The sequence below is a fragment of the Euprymna scolopes genome, unplaced genomic scaffold, assembly GCF_053919585.1.
Source record: "Euprymna scolopes isolate OS-2025 unplaced genomic scaffold, ASM5391958v1 sca59, whole genome shotgun sequence".
In the NCBI taxonomy this organism is placed as follows: domain Eukaryota; kingdom Metazoa; phylum Mollusca; class Cephalopoda; order Sepiida; family Sepiolidae; genus Euprymna; species Euprymna scolopes.
This window is the reverse complement of record NW_027633646.1, coordinates 40,881-62,531: the sequence shown is the minus strand read 5'-3', so window position 1 is coordinate 62,531 and position 21,651 is coordinate 40,881. Positions and strand designations below refer to the sequence as shown.

The 21,651-nt window shown below is 32.7% G+C and overlaps 1 protein-coding gene across 1 annotated transcript in view; it reads right to left on the bottom strand.

Annotated features, from left to right (window-relative positions):
• LOC145275087 (GRIP1-associated protein 1-like) overlaps nt 1-21,651 on the bottom strand; it is a gene marked incomplete at its 3' end in the record, with an annotated part of 89,893 nt that overhangs the window by 44,276 nt on the left and 23,966 nt on the right. The window contains exon 3 of the mRNA XM_080127591.1: nt 15,064-15,157. Within this exon, the coding sequence (XP_079983717.1) occupies nt 15,064-15,157 (94 nt within the window). The remainder of the gene's footprint in view (nt 1-15,063; nt 15,158-21,651) is intronic.

Genomic DNA, 21,651 nt, shown 5'->3' with positions numbered 1-21,651 from the left:
AAAACAATAACCTATAATATGGCCATGTCATCCCACATACGAATGGCAAAAAATAATATAACTACAATACAAATACAAATTAAACCGCAAGCATAAGCCACTAACACAAAGAAACAACAAAGCAAAATCCGTAAGCATAAAAACAAACATAGGGAACTCCTATGGTTCAACGCTCCATATTCTAGAAATCTTGAGACAAATATAGCCAGGGAATTCTTTAAAATATTCGGAAAAAACTTTACAGCCCCTCATAGATACAATAAAATCTTTAATAAGAACACAATCAAAGTGTCTTACTCAACTATGCCAAACCTACATCCAAAAATAATTAGTTCTAACAATGAAAAAATTAATAAGATACAAAATGCAAATATAGAAACTATACCAGGCTGTAACTGTAGAAGAAAAAATAAATGCCCTTTACAAGGTACCCGCAAGATAAAAAAATGTGATTTATAGCTGCACAGTGTCACAAACCCCAAATATAAATTATGTTAATAGTAACCATACAAATCCCATTTTTACATTTTAACTCTACCACACAGTTAATCAATAACGAACTCCCCACATTAACTAATCTACCAATCAAATACAACCAAACCTATTACATACCTATACCACTCCTAATCTAGCTGACAACAAATATATTAAACAAAATGTAATTTACTTCGGTTCCACATCTGGACTTATTAAACATAGGATTTCAAAGTATAAGCACTCCTTTAAAAATCCTTCCTTGAAAAACCAGACTTCTTTATCTAAACATATTTGGCGACTTAATGATAGAAATAATCCCTTCAATTTAAAATTGGAAATAATAGGATCTTATAAAGCATATATGCCAGGGGAAAGATTCTGTGCGCTTTGTAGATATGAAGCCCTTAAGATTTTAAAATATAATAACAATAAAACCATTTTCTTAAACTTTTCTTAAACATATGATATATATATAATGTATATATATATATAACATACATATATATATATATATAATATATAGATCTATGTATCTATAAAAGTGAACGTGTCTGGGTCTGTGTGTCTGTATACACTTCCCTACGTCCTATGTCAATTTTAAGTCTACAGAATAAATAAATATGTAATATATATATATATAATATATACATATATAATATATATATAATATATATATGTATAATATATAAAATATATGTATATAATATATATATAAAAGATATATATATAATATAACATATATGTATATTATATATATATTATATATATAATATACATATTATACAATATATATATTATATATATAATATATACTATATGTATAATATATATATATAAGATGTATAATATATATACACATATAAATTATATAATATATATTTATATATTATATATATAATATATAATATATATATAAATTATATATAATATATATAACACATATAATATATAATAGATACAAATAATACATATAATATATTCATAATATATACCAATAATATATATAAAAATATATACATATATATATATTTAATATAATGAATATATAATATACATATATAATAATATATATCAAATTTAGATACAGTTTATATAATATATATAATATATACATGTATAATATACATACATATAATATATATATATAATATATGCATATATAATATACATATAATATATGCATATATAATATACATACATATAATATATATATAATATATGCATATATAATATACATACATATAATATATAATATATGCATATATAATATACATAAATATAATATATATAATATATGCATATATAATATACATACATATAATATATATAATATATGCATATATAATATACATACATATAATATATATAATATATGCATATATAATATATGTACATATAATATATATAATATATGCATATATAATATACATACATATAATATATATAATATATGCATATATAATATATATACATATAATATATATATAATATATGCATATATAATATACATACATATAATATATATATAATATATGCATATATAATATACATACATATAATTTATATAATATATACATATATATATATATAATATATATAATATATGCATATATAATATACATACATATAATATATATATAATATATGCTATATAATATACATACATATAATATATATATAATATATGCATATATAATATACATACATATAATATATATATATAATATATGCATATATAATATATATATATAATATATGCGTATATAATATACATACATATAATATATATATATATATAATATATGCGTATATAATATACATACATATAATATATATATATAATATATGTGTATATAATATACATACATATAATATATATATATAATATATGCGTATATAATATACATACATATAATATATATAATATATGCGTATATAATATACATACATATATATATTATATGCATATATAATATACATACATGTAATATATAATATATGCATATATAATATACATACATATATATATTATATGCATATATAATATACATACATGTAATATATAATATATGCATATATAATATACATACATCTAATATATATATATATAGTTGTATTATATATATTATAGCTGTATTATGAATGTATAAAACTTATATATATTATATACATATATGTATATAATATATTTATATAAAATTCATATATAAGTAATATATAACATATATATGTATATATGATATATATAATACATTATATATACATTATATAATATATTCATATACAATATATGTATATATTATGTATATAATATATATTTTTTATATATAATATATATCATATAATATATATAGAATATATATGTATATATGTGTGTGTGTGTGTGTGTGTGTGTGTGTGTGGCATCCGTCAGTCGAAACGACTATGGATCAGCGCCGTATTAAGATGTTGCCTATATGCATCCTTTTGTGTGACTGTAGAGACCAATTCTTGATTTGCATAGTCTGCCACAGCCTTGACATACGAAGGTTGTTATGCAATTTGCCGCTTCGTCCGGCTGTTCCGCCTGTACACTCGCTCTTCTCCTAGCAGCTTTTTCAACATGGAGGGTCCTCTCGCTGATGATAATCCCCTGGCGTATCATTTTCCTCCAGGCAGTTCTCTCAGCTGCAGAGGCTTCCCATGTATTCCTGTCCACCGAGAGAGCCTTCATGTCACGCTTGCAGACATCCCTGTAGCGAAGATGGGGTCGCCCCCTCTTTCTTGAGCCTGAGGCAAGCTCGCCATAGAGAAGGTCTTTAGGGATGCGCCCATCATCCATCCTGCGCACATGGCCCAGCCAGCGAAGACGTCGCTCACGCAGTAGGGAGTAAATGGATGGGATGCCCGCTCTCTGCAGAACATCAGTATTACTCACTCTGTCCTGCCATGTGATACCAAGTATCCTACGTATACACCTCATATGGAAGACCTGGAGTTTCCTCTCTTGTGTTGAGTATGTAGTCCAGGATTCACTCCCATACAGTAGAACACTGAGAATGCACGCTCTGTAGACGGTCATCTTGGTGGAGGTTGTAAGGTGCCTGTTTTCCCAGACTCTTTTAGTTAGTTTAGAGAGGGTTGTGGATGCCTTTCCAATCCTTTTGTTTAGCTCCACGTCCAATGAGAAGGTGTCTGAAGCAGTGGAGCCTAGATATTGAAACTGGCGTACGACCTCTAGTGGTGTGCCTTGGATTGTGATGCTGGGTGGAGAGGCGGTTGCTTGTCCCATGACTTGGGTTTTCTTCTGGCTGATGGTGAGACCGAACAGGCTGCAAGCATTAGCAAACCTGTCCATCAGTCTTTGAAGACCATCTTCCTGATGCGATGCTATGGCTGCATCATCGGCAAACAGCATGTCTCTTACACTAAACAGGAGGGTGTTGCCTGTATTGATGTTAGCAAGACCACACACTCAGATCGCAATGCGAAATTCAACGAGATGTTAACCTCCACCTTCAAAGGAGATAACACCCGGACTGCATCTGAACAGTGGGAAACACTGAAAAATGCCATCCACTCTACAGCTCTCAAAGTCTTTGGGAGGAGGACAGGTAGCAAACGAAATGACTGGTATGATGCCAACTCTGCTACCCTCAACCCTCTGATTGAGGCAAAGCGTTTGTCTTTGCTCTCATACAAGGCCAACCCATCTCCTACATCGCTGGCTGCACTGAGGCTTTCCAAAAGGGCAGTTCAAAAGGCTGTAAGAGAAGCTGCAAACAACTACTGGATGGAGCTCTCCAAGTCTATCCAGCATGCAGCTGATACAGGAAATATAAAAAATATGTATAACGGGATCAGGAGAGCTACAGGACCCATAATTAACAAAACTGCTTCACTGAAGTCTAAATCGGGTGAACCCATACTAAACAAAGTTCAACAGCTAGACAGGTGGGTTGAAAACTACTCCGAGCTTTACTCCAGGGAAAACATGATACATCAGTCCGCCCTGGATGCCATTGATCGTCTACCGCTGATGCATGAGCTCGATGAGGAGCCTTCCATAGAAGAACTATCCTGGGCAATAGACAGACTGCCATCAGGAAAAGCCTCAGGAAAGGACTATATTCCAGCAGAGGTCTTAAAAAAGAGAAAGGCTAGCCTGCTTGAGCCCCTCCATAGTCTTCTGATACAGTGTTGAAGAGAAGGCTCAGTGCCTCAGGGCATGAGAGACGCAAATATCATCACTCTCTACAAACACAAAGGGGACCGCGGTGACTGCAACAACTACCGCGGTATCTCACTGTTGAGTTTCGTTGGCAAGCTATTTGCACGTATAGTATTACTGCGACTACATGTTCTTGCCGAACAAATCTACCCAGAATCTCAATGCGGCTTCCGTTCAGAGAGATCAACAATCGATATGATCTTCTCCCTACGCCAACTGCAAGAGAAGTGCAGAGAGCAAAACCAGCCTCTGTATGTTGCCTTCATAGACCTGACCAAGGCATTCGATCTCGTGAGCAGAGATGGACTATTCAAAATTCTCCCACTGATCGGATGCCCACCAAAACTCCTCAGCATCATAAGATCCTTTCATGATTGCATGAGGAGCACTGTGCAATTTAACGGTGGCATGTCTGCTGAGTTCGGGGGTGAGGAGTGGTGTCAAACAGGGTTGTGTGTTGGCCCCAACACTCTTCGGCATCTTTTTCTCCCTACTCCTGAAGCATGCTTTCAAGAACACAACGGATGGTATCTGCTTGCACTCCAGGTCAGATGGTGGTCTCTTCAACATCGCCAGACTCCGCTCCAGGACAAAGACCAGGACGGTTCGGATAAGAGACATATATGTATATATATGATATATATATATATGATATAAATATATAATATGTATATATATACAATATCTATAATATATTTATATAATATATAATATGTATAATATATATTACATGTAATATATCCTATTATAAATTTTCGTACTGTCTGCCTGTGTGTGTGCGTGTGTGTGAGATAGTTTGTCTCAGCCTACAGGCAATCCACGCAGGCAAGTTAGGTACCAAAATAAAGCTTATGACCCAGCGGATGTTTTAGTAATATTTATGTGCATGTTTTTCGTATGGAAATGCAAAAAAAAATGCAGAAAATGTAAAAAAAATAAAGATCTACTAAACAACTTATTATTTACTGGATACTTTTCCAGTATTCACCAGAAGTTATTATCTCCCTTAGATTTACTGCGTGTGCGTGTGTGACGTGGTTGTCTCAGCCTACAGACAATCAACCCAGGCAAGTTAGATACCGAAACGAAGCTTATGATGTTTTAGTGATATTTATATCTACGTTTGGTGTATGGAAATGCAAAAAAATAACTATTTATTAATCAACGTTTTATTTACTGGATATTTCTCAGGTACAAGGACTCAAGTTTGCCCAGCTGGGCAAACTTGGGTGCATGTATTATATAAAATATATGTAATATATATATAATATATACAATATATATATAAAATATATATAAATAATATATATGATATATACATATAATATATATATATGTAATATATAAAAAATAATGTATATTATATATATAAATAGAATATATATATGATATATATAATAAATATATATAATATATATGTAATATATTTCTTATATGTGTAAAATATATATAAAAAATTTATATATATATAGTATATATATATATATATATATATATATATATATATATATATAACATATATATAATATAGGGGGCTCTATGTAGAGGTAGTACCTTTGAATCTCTGGCTGCTGCACCCAATAGGGTGGACAGAGATCACTGGTCCTCACCCATCTCCTAAATCTCTCATTTGCTAGCTCCAAGAGCTATACCCTGGGTACTGGTCTCAGCAGGCCTGCCAAACCTTGTGAGGGGACGGTGTTGGTTCAGCATCACTAAGCAATGTGTCCACTAGACTGAACTAACCATTAGAGTTAAGGACCAAGAAATAGCTGGTATGGTACCCAGCTGCACAGAAAGCTTACCAGGGTGGATCAGGCCCTTTAGTGTTGGCTCACAACTGATCTGGGAGATGGAACACTCTTACAAGAAAATCCTGCCATCGTTTTATCATCTGACGTGTGGCACATGTGTGCACCTGTACAGACCATGTTAATCTGATGGAGAGAGTGTGCTTTGTTCAGCACAAGCAATGACCACTTAAAACAAATCAAAGTGCCGGTTGTTCAGTGAACAATTTTCACTCATTTAAGCCTAAGGTTTGGTACATCGATATGTGCTTTCTTTTTTTTTTTTTTTTTTAACTAATAATTAATTAATAAAACCCTGTGGTGATGATGGGATTGTGACGAGAATAGGTGAAGGATGTCACTGGTAGTTCCTAGCATGAACATTGCACATAGGTGGTGGAAGGTTGATGGCCGTTTTTCACAACACCCGCAAGTAACTGTGTGACTCGTGTCCTCCTTTCATAACAAAGAAGCCCATTATAGGATGTCACTGCTTTCCTCTTCATGGGGAGGGGGTCCATAAAAGGTGACCTAAATATTGTTTACTTGCTCATGTCCCTGTCATCAGGTGCAAATGTCTGGGCATCCAATATTTTCACCCAAATCAAGAATAGAAACAAAATACTTGGAACGAATATGTCCATTGCGACTTGGAATGTAAGAACATCCCAGGATAACAAAAAGAATCCTGAATGAAAAACCGCTATCATAGCACGTGTGTTAAGGCATCATAGAATTTCTGTTGCAGCTCTTTCTGAAACTAGGTTTGCTGATACAGGACAGCTAGAGGAAGTTGAAGGTGGATACACTTTTTATTGGATTGGAAAACCAAGTTCTGAGAAACGTGAATCTGGTGTTGGTTTTACCATCAGGACTGATATTGCCAAAAATCTTGAGTCCCTGCCCATTGGTATAAATGACAGACTTATGTCCTTGCGCATTGCAGTAGGAAAGGAGAAATATGCCACATTTTTGAGTTGCTATGCACTTACACTTAATTCATCTGATGAGCTAAAGGAGAAGTTTTACTCCTCTTTACGCGAACAAATCAACAAGGTCTGCATACAGGATAAGCTGTTTGTCTTGGGTGACGTCAATGCTCGTGTGGGTAGTGATACACAATTTTGGAGAAATGTCATTGGTTCACATGGAATTGGTAAAGTCAACTCAAATGGTGTTCTCTTATTGTCTCTTTGCAGTGAATTCGATCTTTTGCTCACTAATACAGTGTTTCAGCTGCCTAATTGCAAGAAAGCCAGTTGGAAACATCCTCGGTCTAATCATTATCATCTCATTCATTATGTCATTGTATGTCATTCTGATAGACAAGATATAAATCTTACACGTTCTTACAGCATCGGGGAATGTTGGTCAGACCATAAATTGATCTGCTCCACAGTCAGGATGAAAACCAAGTGCCCTGTTTGAATTCTTCCATCAAGAGAATTGATGTAGGCAAGTTGAAAGTTAAGGAGATAATGCACTCATTTCAAAAGGCTACTGATGAAAAGCTATCCTCCATTGTATGTGGGAATGATATTGAGGCATCTTGGAGAGAGTTTAAAACTGCAGTGTATGACTCTGCTAAAGAGTCATTAGGATATATTCGAAGGAAAACCCAAGATTGGTTTCATGAAAATGATCCAACTATCGTCCCACTGCTCAATAACATGCATCAAATCCATCAAGTATGGATTACTGACAAAAATTCTTCAGTGAAACACAAGGCTTTCAGAATGGCCAAAAGGTTGGCACAATCTCAACTCCGGAAAATGAAACAAAACTGGTGGGAGCAGAAAGCTGAGGCCTTACAAGATGCGGCGAATAGGTGTGATTTTAAATCATTCTACCAAAACCTCAAGGGGGTGTTTGGTACCATTTTAAGGAGGGCATCTCCAATATTTTCGTCGGATGGCATTCTCCTCACTGATAAGAAAGAAATTACTAAGCGCTGGGCTGAAAACTTTTCAAATGTTTTAAACAAAGAATCGACAGTGGATCGGGGAGTGATTGATGGTATTCCTCAGAGGCCAACCATCGAAGCGCTTGCTGATACTCCATCCATGTCGGAGATTGAATGGGCTGTAAAGCAACTTTCAAATGGTAAGGCTCCAGGTGATGACGGCATACCTACAGAAGTATACAAATGTGGAAGCCAACTGTTAATCAGGAAACTAAGTGCCCTGTTTTCATTAATATGGGAACTTGGTACCGTGCCACAACAGTTCAAAGATGCGTCAATTATTCACCTGTTTAAGCACAAAGGAAATAAGTGTGAGTGTGATAACCATAGAGGAATTTCTCTTTTGTCTGTTGCTGGTAAGATTCTAGCTCGTGTAATCCTAAACAGACTCAATGGTTCGATCTGTAAAACTGTGTTCCCAGAAACACAGTGTGGTTTTAGGGCAGGAAGAGGTACTGCAGACATGATCTTCAGCCTTCGGCAACTACAGGAGAAAACGAGGGAGCAGAATAAGGATTTGTTTGTCACATTCGTTGACCTCACAAAGGCATTTGATACCGTCTCTAGGGGTGCCCTGTGGACTGTTTTGAGGAGGCTTGGTATTCCGGACAAGATGTTGAATGTGACTGTCTCCTTTCACTGGGGAATGGTGGCGACAGTACGATTTGGCTGTGAACAAAGTGAGCCATTTGAAGTGTCAAATGGAACTAAGCAAGGATGTGTCCTTGCTCCGATCCTATTTGCTCTTTTCTTTTCGGTGATGCTTGAGACAGCTTTCAGGAACACCTCAGGAGGCATAGGTGTTGAATATTGATCAAGTGGAGGATTATTTAACCAGCAACGGTTCAAGGCCAAAATCAAGACTTCTGTGCAGACTTGACCTCTTTTATGCTGATGACTGTGCTCTTGTCACCCATAGTCTTGATAATATGCAGAACATCCTCAATAGCTTTTCTGGTGCATGTAAGACCGAAGGCCTTACAATTAGCATAAAAAAGACTGAAATTATTCACCAGCCAAAACCAAACACTACGTCTTCTTCATAACCAGTTGTATATGTTGATGGTGAAGCTTTGAAAACAGTATCTCCTCTTACATACCTCAGATCCGTTGTGTCTGATGATGCTAAATTTGAAAAGGACATCCAATGTAGAATTAATAAAGCTAGTGAGGCATTTGGTAGGTTGCGACACACACTCTGGAACAGCCACGATGTGTCTCTAAAAATAAAGGTGGCAGTCTACAAATCTGTTGTTCTGCCTACTCTCCTGTATGGTGCCAGAACGTGGACCTTGTACCGCAAGCATATAAATCAGCTTGACTCCCGTATGAGATGTCTGCGTTTTATTTGCAATATTCGATGGCAGGATTGTGTTCCAAATAGTGAATTACTGGAGATGTGAAATCACTGGTATTGAATCATTTTTGATCAGGATACAAGTGTGGTGGTTGGGGCATCTTGTAAGAATGGATGACTCAAGAGTCTCTAAGCAACTTTTTTATGGGCAACTGACAAATTCTTGCCGTCCAATAGGGCGTCTTCTGCTTCGTTACAAAAATAAACTAAAAGACAACCTGAAATGTGGAATTTCTCTGAGTTCCTGGGAGAGTGTAGCAGGGGATCGCAGAAAATGGAGGAAGATGTGTTTCCTGGGGACCAAAGAATTTAAACATAACCGCCTTTGTCATAGGGACGCCCTTCGTGCAAATATAAAGGCAAAACACAAGAAAAATCCACATTAAAATGAATATGTATATCATTGTGGTTTCAGAGCACGCAGCAAAGCAGGCTTATCTGTTCACTTGAGAAGGCATCTTTGACCGACGAGCATATGAAAGTTCACCATCTGCGGAGGAGTGTGCCGGACGTCTACAGGATTGCAACTACGCATGTGGTGCCACAGAGCTTGGGAGCTGCTGAAGATTGCATACTGAACCCTCATTCATCGTCTTCGATGAGAGAATCTACCATATATAATATATATATAATATATATAAATAATATATATATAATATATACATATAAAATATATATATAATTAATATATAATATATATATATATCTATGTATATATAATATATAATATGTATAATATATAGAAAAGATATAATATATAATATATATAATAGTCATCCACATACAGTACTGTTTCGCTGTTTCACAGCTCAATAGTGCAGCTAGACAGGCAACTACCTCAAGCCAGGATTAAAACCCGACTGTCTGTACGACAGTCAAAGCTCCTAACCACTACGCTATTGGCAGCTGCTTTGTGAGTCCTGAGTTTAACAATGTTTTGACATCGTCCGAACTACTAAAGCTCGATTTGTTTATACTAAGAGCATCGTAATTTGTATATCACTTCTCCGTATGCTCAACTTATATACATATATATATAATATATATATAATTTATATACATATAATATATATAATATATATACTATATATTAATTTTATATATAATCTATATATATATGCATATATCATATATATATATATATATATATATATATATATATATATATATATAATATATACATATATCATATATGTATAATATAACTACTTCATTTACACATATAAAATTAATATATGAAATAAACTTTGAAAGTTACCTTTTAAACATAATTAAAAACTTAGAATTCCACAATCAACCTAACAATTTCCAACGGAAACTACACAAAATCGTTAGAAACATAAACAATTCTAATAAAATCTTTGTAAAAGCAGATAAAACCAGAAACTTTTATAAAATAGATAAACAAGAATATAACAAACTAATCACAGAAAACATTACAAAAAACTAGAAAAAAACTGGATACAAATGAATGCGACTACATAGATATAATAAATACTGAAAGTAAACAAATTACCAATAAATTAAAAATTAGCGATGAAGTTGGCAAATTGAAACCTAGAGAGGCATACATTCTGCTCAAAGACCACAAATGTGACTTCAATAATAATCCCAGCACCCGCTTGGTAAACCCAACTAAACCAGAAATAGGTAGAATTAGCAAAGCAATACTTTCTAGAGTAAACAAACATATCAAACAAGACCTAGAATTAAACACGTGGGCAAATACTGCTGAAGCAATCACTTGGTTTAAAAATATAGAAAACAAAAATAAATGTATGTTTATACAGTTCGACATCATAGATCGGCCTATATAGAGATGCCAACTCTTCTGATGAGAAGAATTTAGCGTTGAAATATCATAGCCAGAAGAGTTTTTTTGCTTATTCCCCTTTCTGTAACCCTTATGAACTTGATAATTTAATAAAGTTCCTATATAACTTTACTTTTTACCCTTCTAACTTATTTTTTATTTATTATTATATATATCAGAACCGTTTTAGTAAGTATTTTCATTTAAATTAATAAATAAAAGTTATTCTATCTAGTTGATTTGCTAGAAAACATATAGAAGCCAAACAATAATGTTAAAACTACTATTGCACTGCTACATATCTCTTGTTGACTTTAACAAAATACAACATACTAACACCCTTTCTAGATGAAGATGTCATTAAGTAGTCATGGCTCAAGAAAATGCAAAATTCCACAAAATAGATGGTCTATCACTATAATATATTTGAAGGAAGAAGTGTTTCAACTGTATTTGAGAATGGATGATGATTTGCGATTAAACCTTCAACTAATTGAGAGAGGGGTTTTAAGTCACATAACTGACATAGCCTAAAGTTAAAGAAAAAGTTTTAAAAACAAAGCCAAAAAAAAAAAAGGTTTCTCACCTCTATCTTGTTTTCACTATCCTTTAAAATGCTATATCAAGATGGTCACTTTTCACTCACTAGCTTCAAACTGGCAACTTGGCTTTTCAATTGTCTCTCTATTCTACTCAGGTATATCAATCTCAGCTCATTAATCCAAAGTTCAAGTTCTAATGATGTTCACAACTACAGGTAATGCATATTCATATACTAATTCTTTTCACAGCTAGCAAATCGACACTTTTGTTAATTCTTTAATTACATGTATTTAATGAAGGTAAACAATATGGTTCATATACTTCTCTCTTAGAACTCATGTTGATACAAAGATGACAATTAAAATAAAAATTAATCTTAACTTGATGTATATATGAAGTGCCTTTAATAAGTTTCCAGATATTTTTTGTACAGGTATTTAAAATTTCTGTAGAAAATTCAGTATGTTATTGCTATACATCTTATGAGATGATTGACCAATTTTTATGATTTCAGGTTCAAACAAACAGTTACAACAGGAATTAAAATACATCCTACTAAAGCCTGATTGTTACAGCTGCTGAATTTCAGAAATGCAATCTGGATGTGAGAACACTTTAGAAAAGCGATATGCAATAAAATTCTGTTTTAAACTTGAAAAAAAAATGCCACAGGAACATATGGAATGATTCAAACTGTTTTAGACAATCATGCATGAATCAAGTATCAGTTTTTGAGTAGCATAAGAGATTCAAGGAAGGCAGGGAGTCTGTGAGGGATATGGAGAGGTGTGGGAAGAGTAAGGAAATCAGAACATCAGAGTTGATTAGCCAAATAAAGAATTTCATGAATAAGGGTCGTTGTGTGTCTGCAAAGACAATAAGTGCACAGCATGGGAAATGTGCTTGCAATTATTTGTATAAAGATGCAGAAGATTTGCATGGTTTGTCCCAAGAGTATTCAGAGAAGATCAGAAAGAAAGGCGTTGTCATGACCAAGATGGGCATCAAGGCAGTTCCTCACCCTCTCTATTGTATTGTCCAGACCTTTCTCCCTGTGACTTTTGATTATTCCCTCAGCTCAAGGGAAATCTTAGAGGCTGTCGTTATGAGACAATTGAAGAGATGAAAGAGGCTGTGACAAGGGTTATTGACACACTCACACAAGAGAACGATTTCCATGGGGCCTTATAGAAGTTGTTGGAATGATGCAAGTGCATTGTACCTGGAGGAAATAACTTTGAAGGGAACCAGAGTTTTATGTGTGTACTATCAATAAAAGTGCCCATACAAAGACAGTCTGGAAACTTATTTAAGGCACCTTGTACTTTTATTTACTTAATAAATGAGCCTGTTAAAGATATTATCTTTAACATAGCAAACCTATCAAAATAATAAAAGCTCTACACAGTTAAGAGGAGCAATTCATATATTAAATTAAAAGCTGAATAAAACTTTATTTTATCATCAGATCAATAAGGGCGAAAATAAGTTTTTCTTTCTTTTTTCTCATTTTCGTCCTTATTGACTTGATGATACAAAAAAATTCTATGTAACTTTTTTGTTACATAGGCATCATCACTTATCAAGACCAAGAGGCCACTCGAGGATAAGGGTTAAAGAGTGTACAGTAAAAACTGGACAATATAGTAATCGTTAATAATGGAAATTCGGTAAATTTGTTAACTTATATGAAACGGCTCATCAAAAACTTGTTTACGTTAGACTTGAAGACAACCATATTGTAGTCAGCTGGAAAGCAGGAAAACAGAAGACAATTCCATAGGTGTGCAGTTCTAAGAAAGAAGCTTTGCTCATGGAATCTACGATGAAATTATGGAATTAAAAACGATATTGTATTCAACCAAGAATTTCTTTATTTGATTCAATTGTTCCAAGTTGATAGCCTAAACAGATTAAGCAATTATATTCATTTTCAGTCAGTGAATCTTTCACCATACCTTCCCTTAAACACGCCAAATGGACTTTTATTAAATGCAAACTTTTATTCATCTTTTAATTTAATATATTTAAAAATTAATTCCAGCTAAATCATTCCCACAGTGTATAACCATTTGTTCTTCATTAGTCATATTAGTTTGGTAACTTTTAAACTATAACTACTTGTTTTAAATAATTCTAAATCACATATATAAACTGAGCCAATCAGTTATCTCCTCACACATCAGGTGGTAGGTGATCTTAAAAGCCAAAGTTTGATAATCACGCCTAAGTAATCTCTCACTATTTAACAATAGGTACACATTAACCCAAGTAATATGCTATATTTACAAAATATGGGAAGATAGCTACCGTCACAAGTCCAAAAACGATTTTATGAATTTGTCAGCATCAAAGTTATTTCCCTTTACAAGAAATTTCTAAACTACAGTTATGTCCCTTTGGGGACAGAAATAAAGTTTAGAGCTCCCTTCTCAGTGACAAAAGCTTAGACAGCAAAATAGAAAACCTTGTGGAAACTCTTGTACCAACAATTCAATTGAGATTAAGAACAGATTCCTTCCTTATTTGCTGACAGGACATACTACAGGCAACATCAACTTCAGGGCCCTTACCTAACAAAAAAGACACCATGAGAAAATATAATCCTCCACATGTTTTCACATGAATAACTTGTGCATTCATATTAATGGAAATAGTGTATTTCTGCATGTGATCCTATGTTTTACTTGTTTCATTTTACTGTTTTTATTGATTTTTGTAGGCAGACTATTAATAAAATGTCTTTGTCCACTTTTAAATTGTCATTTATTTCACACATATACATTATTGTCAACCTAACAGACCGTGGGTTTTAACAACAGCCCATATACTCAGATAATTCATTTACATTTCTTATATATCTTATGTTGTTTATCTTGATAAAATAGAATATGAAATAAAAATTCTTACCTGATCGTCCGTCCATAACATAATATTCAATGATAGCCGTCTTTTGCAAGAGATCTTCACACATGGCAGCATTACTTTCTTCCAAATGTTGTACCTGAATTTAAATATTTTATTCTGTGAAGCAATCTCAAGATATGATTTAACAATAATCACAAGACCATCACAGCTCATTAGGTTTGGGAAAATTCTTTCAGTTGGAATTTAGAATCAATTTGTAAAAATAACTCATTTAATAATAATTAATAATCAATTAATGATGCATGACATCATTGATAAATTGCCGAAGAGAAAGAATTAGCCAAGTCAAATATGAAGGGAGATAATTATGTTGCAGTCGAGTTTTAAACTTTGTCATAATTAGATTGGGAGAAAAAAAAAAAAAAAAAACTACTTGCATTGTGGCATCTATGTTTGTTCAGGGATGCAATTGAAAACAAAGCTCTATTAAAAGATCAAACAAGTTTTCTTGAGTAAAATTTTACAAAAATCCAATAGTAATATTGATTTAAATATCAGGCCTTTACATTAATATTGTGGAGTTTGCATTGACAAACAACAAAGACATCTTACTTATTTTATTTAAAATTAGTTGGACCCCTTTCTTGACATTGTGTGAAGAAACTAATTGAATTGCTAAATTATTTTTGTTCCTATTTTAGTGTTTAAAAATTGTTTTTTATTTATTTATTGTTTTAACATGTTTGCATGTCTGAGTGCATGCTCTCCCCAACAGCAAATAAACCTGGAACCTTGTTTTGTTTCTTGTTTTTAAACAGTTAAAAATGAAATGTGCTGCTGATGATATGCCAACACCAAATTTTCCATATAAAAATGAGAATTCTGCCATGAGCATAACCATAAAAGAATGGTTCAATGTTTATGAAGAATTATTGGAAAATGCTGAAACCATTACCTCTGAAGTATTTCTGTGGATAAAAAATCTTTCTAGATTAAGGTAATTTTATTAAAAAAATGGGATATGCATCAGGAACATTTAAGTTTTACATATACATGTGAACTAGAAGCATTTAATATCATTTATGTGCGTTATTTCAATGCATTGGCCAAAAAATATTATTTGTATTTTCGTCTATTAACCATTATGATTTTTTTTCCTGAACTGGTCAGTTAGATAAGAATTAAAAATTGCCCTCATCAAAACAATCGTACAATATAAAATATTAGTTTTCTTTTTAGCTGGTGAAAAATTAAACCGTCATTATTTGTTGTCTCTACTCTTTCTTTTATTGTAGACTGAGGTAATTATGAACTTGTTCAGAATAGGTATTGCTGAAACCATCCTTCTTTTTCAATATCTCTAATCTTTCTTTGAGAATTCCTACTAGACTGAGGTAAATATAAATTTGTTTGAAATAAGTATTTTAAAATGCTGAAACTGGTTTTGTTATCTATGATCTTTCCTTGTTTGTAGAATTCCTCTTAACCTGAGGTTAATATAAATTTGTTCGAAATAAGCATTTTAAAATGCTGAAATTATTTGTTTTTTGTTGACTGTAAACTTTCCTTGTTTTAGAAGTAATTAATAATTTCATTGAATTCAGTATTCAGTAACCCTCATGAATTTTCTTCAGCATACAAAAATAATGAAATATGGTGTTTACATTATCGATACATTAAACCAATGTTCCTATGTCATAGCTATTTTTAAGGTGCATATATATACACATGTAGTTATACATCTAGTAAAAATAAACTAATGATGAGATTTTCACCATTTTTAGAAGTGGGTGGAGAATATTAAGTAAGTCCCGGAAATGGCAGAAACCACTTATGAGTTAACATGACTATATTTTATGTATATTATTAAGAGTGGGGTGGGGAATATTAAGTCACTCCTGAAAATGGCAGAAACCGTTTACAACATTATATTACTATATTTCATGGATATTTTTAACAGTGAGGTGAGGGGGTATTAAGTCAGTCCCGGAAATGGCACAAACCGTTTACGAGTTTACATTACTATATTTCATGTAAATTTTCTTAGGAGTGGGTGGGGGATATTAAGTAAGTCCCGGAAATGGCAGAAACTACTTATGAGTTAACATGACTATATTTTATGTATATTATTAAGAGTGGGTGGGGAATATTAAATCAGTTCCGAAAATGGCAGAAACCGTTTACTATATTTCATGGATATTTAAAAGAGTAGAGTGAGGGATATGAAGTCAGTTCCGAAATGGCAGAAACTGTTTATGATTCATGTATAGTTTAAAGAGTTGGATGAAGAATATGAAGTCAGTCCTGGATATGGCACAAACCGGTAACTTGTAAGTATTACTATGTTCCATGTACATTTTTAAAAGTGGGGTGAAGGTAATAAACTCAGTCCCGGAAATGGCAGAAACTGTTTATGAGTTAACATTAGTATATTTCATGTATATTTTTAAGAGTGGGGTGGGGGATATTAACTCAGTCCCGGAAATGGCAGAAACCGTTTACGAGTTAACATTAATATATTTCATATATATTTCTAAGAGTGGGGTGGTGGCTAAAGTCAGTACCAGAAATGGCAGAAACCGTTAACGAGTTTACATTACTATATTTCATGTATATTTTTAGAGTGGGGTGGGGGATATTAAGTCAGTCCCTGGAAATGGCAGAAACTGTTTATGAGCTAACATTAATATATTTAATGTATATTTTTAAGAGTGGGGAGGGTGATTTTAAGTCAGTCCCGGAAATGGCAGAAACCGTTTACGAGTTAACATTACTATATTTCATGTATATTTTTAGAGTGTGGTGAGGATATTAAGTCAGTCCCTGGAAATGGCAGCAACTGTTTATGATTCATGTATAGTGTAAAGAGTTGGGTAAGGGGTATGAAGTCAGTCTCGGATATGGCACAAAGCATTTAGGAGTAAACATTGTTATGTTCCATGTATATTTTTATAAGTGGGGTGAAGGTTATCGAGTCGGTCTCTGAAATGGCAGAAATTGTTTACGAGTTAACATTATTTCATGTATATTTTTAACAGTGGGTGGTTGATACACAGAAAGTACCTAAAATGGCAGAAAGCGTTCACGAGTAAACCTTATATTTCATGTATATTTTTAACAGTGCGATTATGAGTGTGAACTCATTTAATATTATTGTCGAAATTAGTAACATATCCAAGAATTATGAAAAATGATGAAATGTGAGTTATTTGATTGATGTGTTTGTAAAGAAATAAACAGCCCAGAAATGTCTCAAAGTTATTATTTTAGTAAGAGGAGGGCGATTATATGGGTGAACTCATAAAAAATGATGGTCGAAATTAGTAGCATATCCAAAAATTATGAAAAATGATGGAATGTGAGTTATTTGATTGGTGTATTTGTAATGAAGTAGACAGACCAGACAATGTATGAAAGTTATTATTTTAGTAAGTGGGGAGGGGGGCTATAACGTGGGTTAAATCATGAAAAATGATTGTCGAAATTAGTAACATATCCAAGAATTATGAAAAGGATGAAATCTGACTTATTATTATTAAAACAGTTTCTGCCATTTCCGTGTTTGTAATGAAATTACGAGTCCAGACAATGTCTCAAAGTTATTATTTTAGTAAGAGGGAGGCAATTATTTGGGTTACTTTATTAAAAAATAATTGTCAAAATAAGTAACATATCAAAGAATTACGAAAAATAATGAAATGTGATGGACTTGATTGGTGTGTTTGTTATGAAATAACCAGCCCAGACAATGCTTCAAAGTTATTATTTTAGTGATGGGGGGAGGGGCGATAATGTGGATTAACTCATGAAAAATGATGGTCGAAATTAGTTACATATCCAAGAATTATGAAAAATGATGAAATCTCAGTTATTTTATATTATGAAATATACACCCTAGCCAATGTATCAAAGTTTTTATTTTAGTAAGAGAGGGGCGATAATGTAAGTTAAATCATGAAAAATTATTATCGAAATAAGTAACATATCCAAGAATTATAAAAATGATGCAATGTGAGTTACTTGATTGGTGTGTTTGTAATGCAATGAACAGCCCTAACAATGTATCAAAGTTATTACTTTAGTGATGGGGGGGGGGCGATAATGTCGTTGAATCGAAAAAAATGATTGTCAGAATTAGTAACATATTCAAGAATTATGAAAAATGTTGAAATGTGAGTTATTTTATTGGTGTGTTTGTAATAAAATAATAGTAAGGGGGGGCGACAAAGTGAGTTCAATCGTAAAAATAATTGGCGAAATTAGTAACTTATCCAAGAATTATGAAAAATGATGAAATGTGAAATGTACCAAAGTTATTATTTTAGTATGTGGGAGAAAATAATGTGGGTTGAATTATGAAAAATAATTGTCGAAATTAGTAACATATCAAAGAATTATGGGATTCAACGAGATACGTCCACATATATACTAGTAGATTACCCGGAGTCACCCGAGATTGAATGAGATACATGCAAATGTATGCTAGCAGAATACAAGGGCGTCTGGGATAGATGCAAATATATACTAGCAAAATACCTGGCGTTGCCTTGGATTGAATTAGATTGATTCAAATACATACTAACAGAATACCTTGCATCGCTCAGGATTTAATGAGATTGATTGAGATATATACTAGCAGAACACCCAGCATTGCCCGAGATTGAATGAAATAGGTTAGAATATATATTAGCAAAATACCTGGCATCGCTTGGGATTGGATGAGATAGGTGGAAATATATATTAGCAGACTACCCTGCATCGCCCCGTATTGAATGATATAGGTGGAAATATATAGGATTTAATAATGCAGGTGCAGATAAATACTAACAGAATACCTGGCATCGCCTGGGATTAAAAGATATAGGTACAAATACAGATAGATAAATACTTGGCGTCGTTCGGGATTGTATTAGATAGCTGCACTGATACACTAGCAGAATACTCGGCGTTACTCAAGCTTGAATGAGATATGTGAGATAATTTATTTGCAATATCCTTGGTGTTGTGTATTACACGTCCTTGCAAAGGTAAAATTATTTCATATACATGCTGTAAATTACCTACCCTATGTGAGATACAATTATTTCATACGTCTAATACCCGTCCTAGCTAGGTAAAATATTCTTTTGCTCAAAATAGAAAATGATACATAGACATTAAAAATTCCTCTCTCCTAAGAATAATAAATATATTCAAAATCAAATTCAATTTTCTCATTGTTTATATGGTCCTGAGCAACGCCGGGTAGTCCCACTAGTAAAATATATAAGAAATATATACAAATAATCACAGACGTGTGTAAGAATTAAATTCTATGCAATATTTTGTAACAGTGTGAGCTAGGAGAGGGAGAAGACATGATAATGACTAAGTATCCTCCTACCACCTGTAAATATGACTTGTTTGGAAGAACAACTTTCCTCAGAAATATTATAGGAATTTATGATATTGAATAAAATCGACTGATAATATCCGAAAAACATGCATCAGGTATTGGCAGATAGTGTGACCTTATTGAATTTATATGTGTGGTCTATGTTTATATTCTTACTACATTATTTTCTAGAGGAGGATTTTATTAATATAGAGAGAAAGCTCTGTAAAACAATAAAATAACTTTCTTAGAATAACAATCGAGAATCTGATGAGAAATAAGTGCACTTTATTTTCGGGAATTTGTGACAATATTCATTATGATAATCGAGTGGTTGAGTGTTAAAAATAATGGCATAAAAAGTGCCTTAAATTTTTGCAATAAAATTAAAACAATTTTTTTCATGAAGTGTTTGGAAATTTTACCTTTTTTATTCTGGTAAAAAAATATTTTTACTGTTTGGTAGTTATTTTTTGCCAGAGGGCTGGCTACAATAATTTCATATCTTTTAGAATTTGCAAAATTGTAAAGGATCTTGAAAAATTTATTTTATTGTGTAGTTGCTGTAATATATTAAGCATGGGATGTATATTTTACAATCTAAGCTATGTAGAAAATATAAAATGAATTTTCCTGAGTTAATGCAGAAACACAGATTTTTGTTGACAAATTAAACTTTAATTTCCAGGGTTTTTTTTTTTATGTTTAGCCCCACTGACTATAAGTATTTTTTAATGGAAATCACTCCAGACAAAGCATGAAGCCACTTGATGTAAGTAGCTAAAAAATACTACTTCAAGATTAAAAATTTGCCAAAGATAAGTTTTAGATGGAATAGATTCTTTCTTCTTTGTCAAAAACATTGCCCCTGAAATGTGAGAGTTGAAAACAAAATAAAGGAAGCGAAAATTACATGGCTGCTCAGAGTAAACTCAAGATCCACTTTTTACTCTCCATAAGTATATAATATATATAAATGTTATTGTGTGTGTGTGTGTGTATATATATATATATATATATATATATATATATACTAAACTTTTTAGCCTATTAAAACTGGGCAAATTTATAGCCTGTTAAGTTAGAATGGTTTGTAAGAAAGAGGTTGCAAGGAGAAAAGCATGTCACCTATTAAGTTTTAACATTGTTTTTGAACTCCATCAAGGTAGGAAAGAATGCTTTGAGCAGTTCCCTCACCACCACCAAATGTGGCAACGGTACTTCATTTTAAAACCTAGTTAGCTTTAATAAAGGTA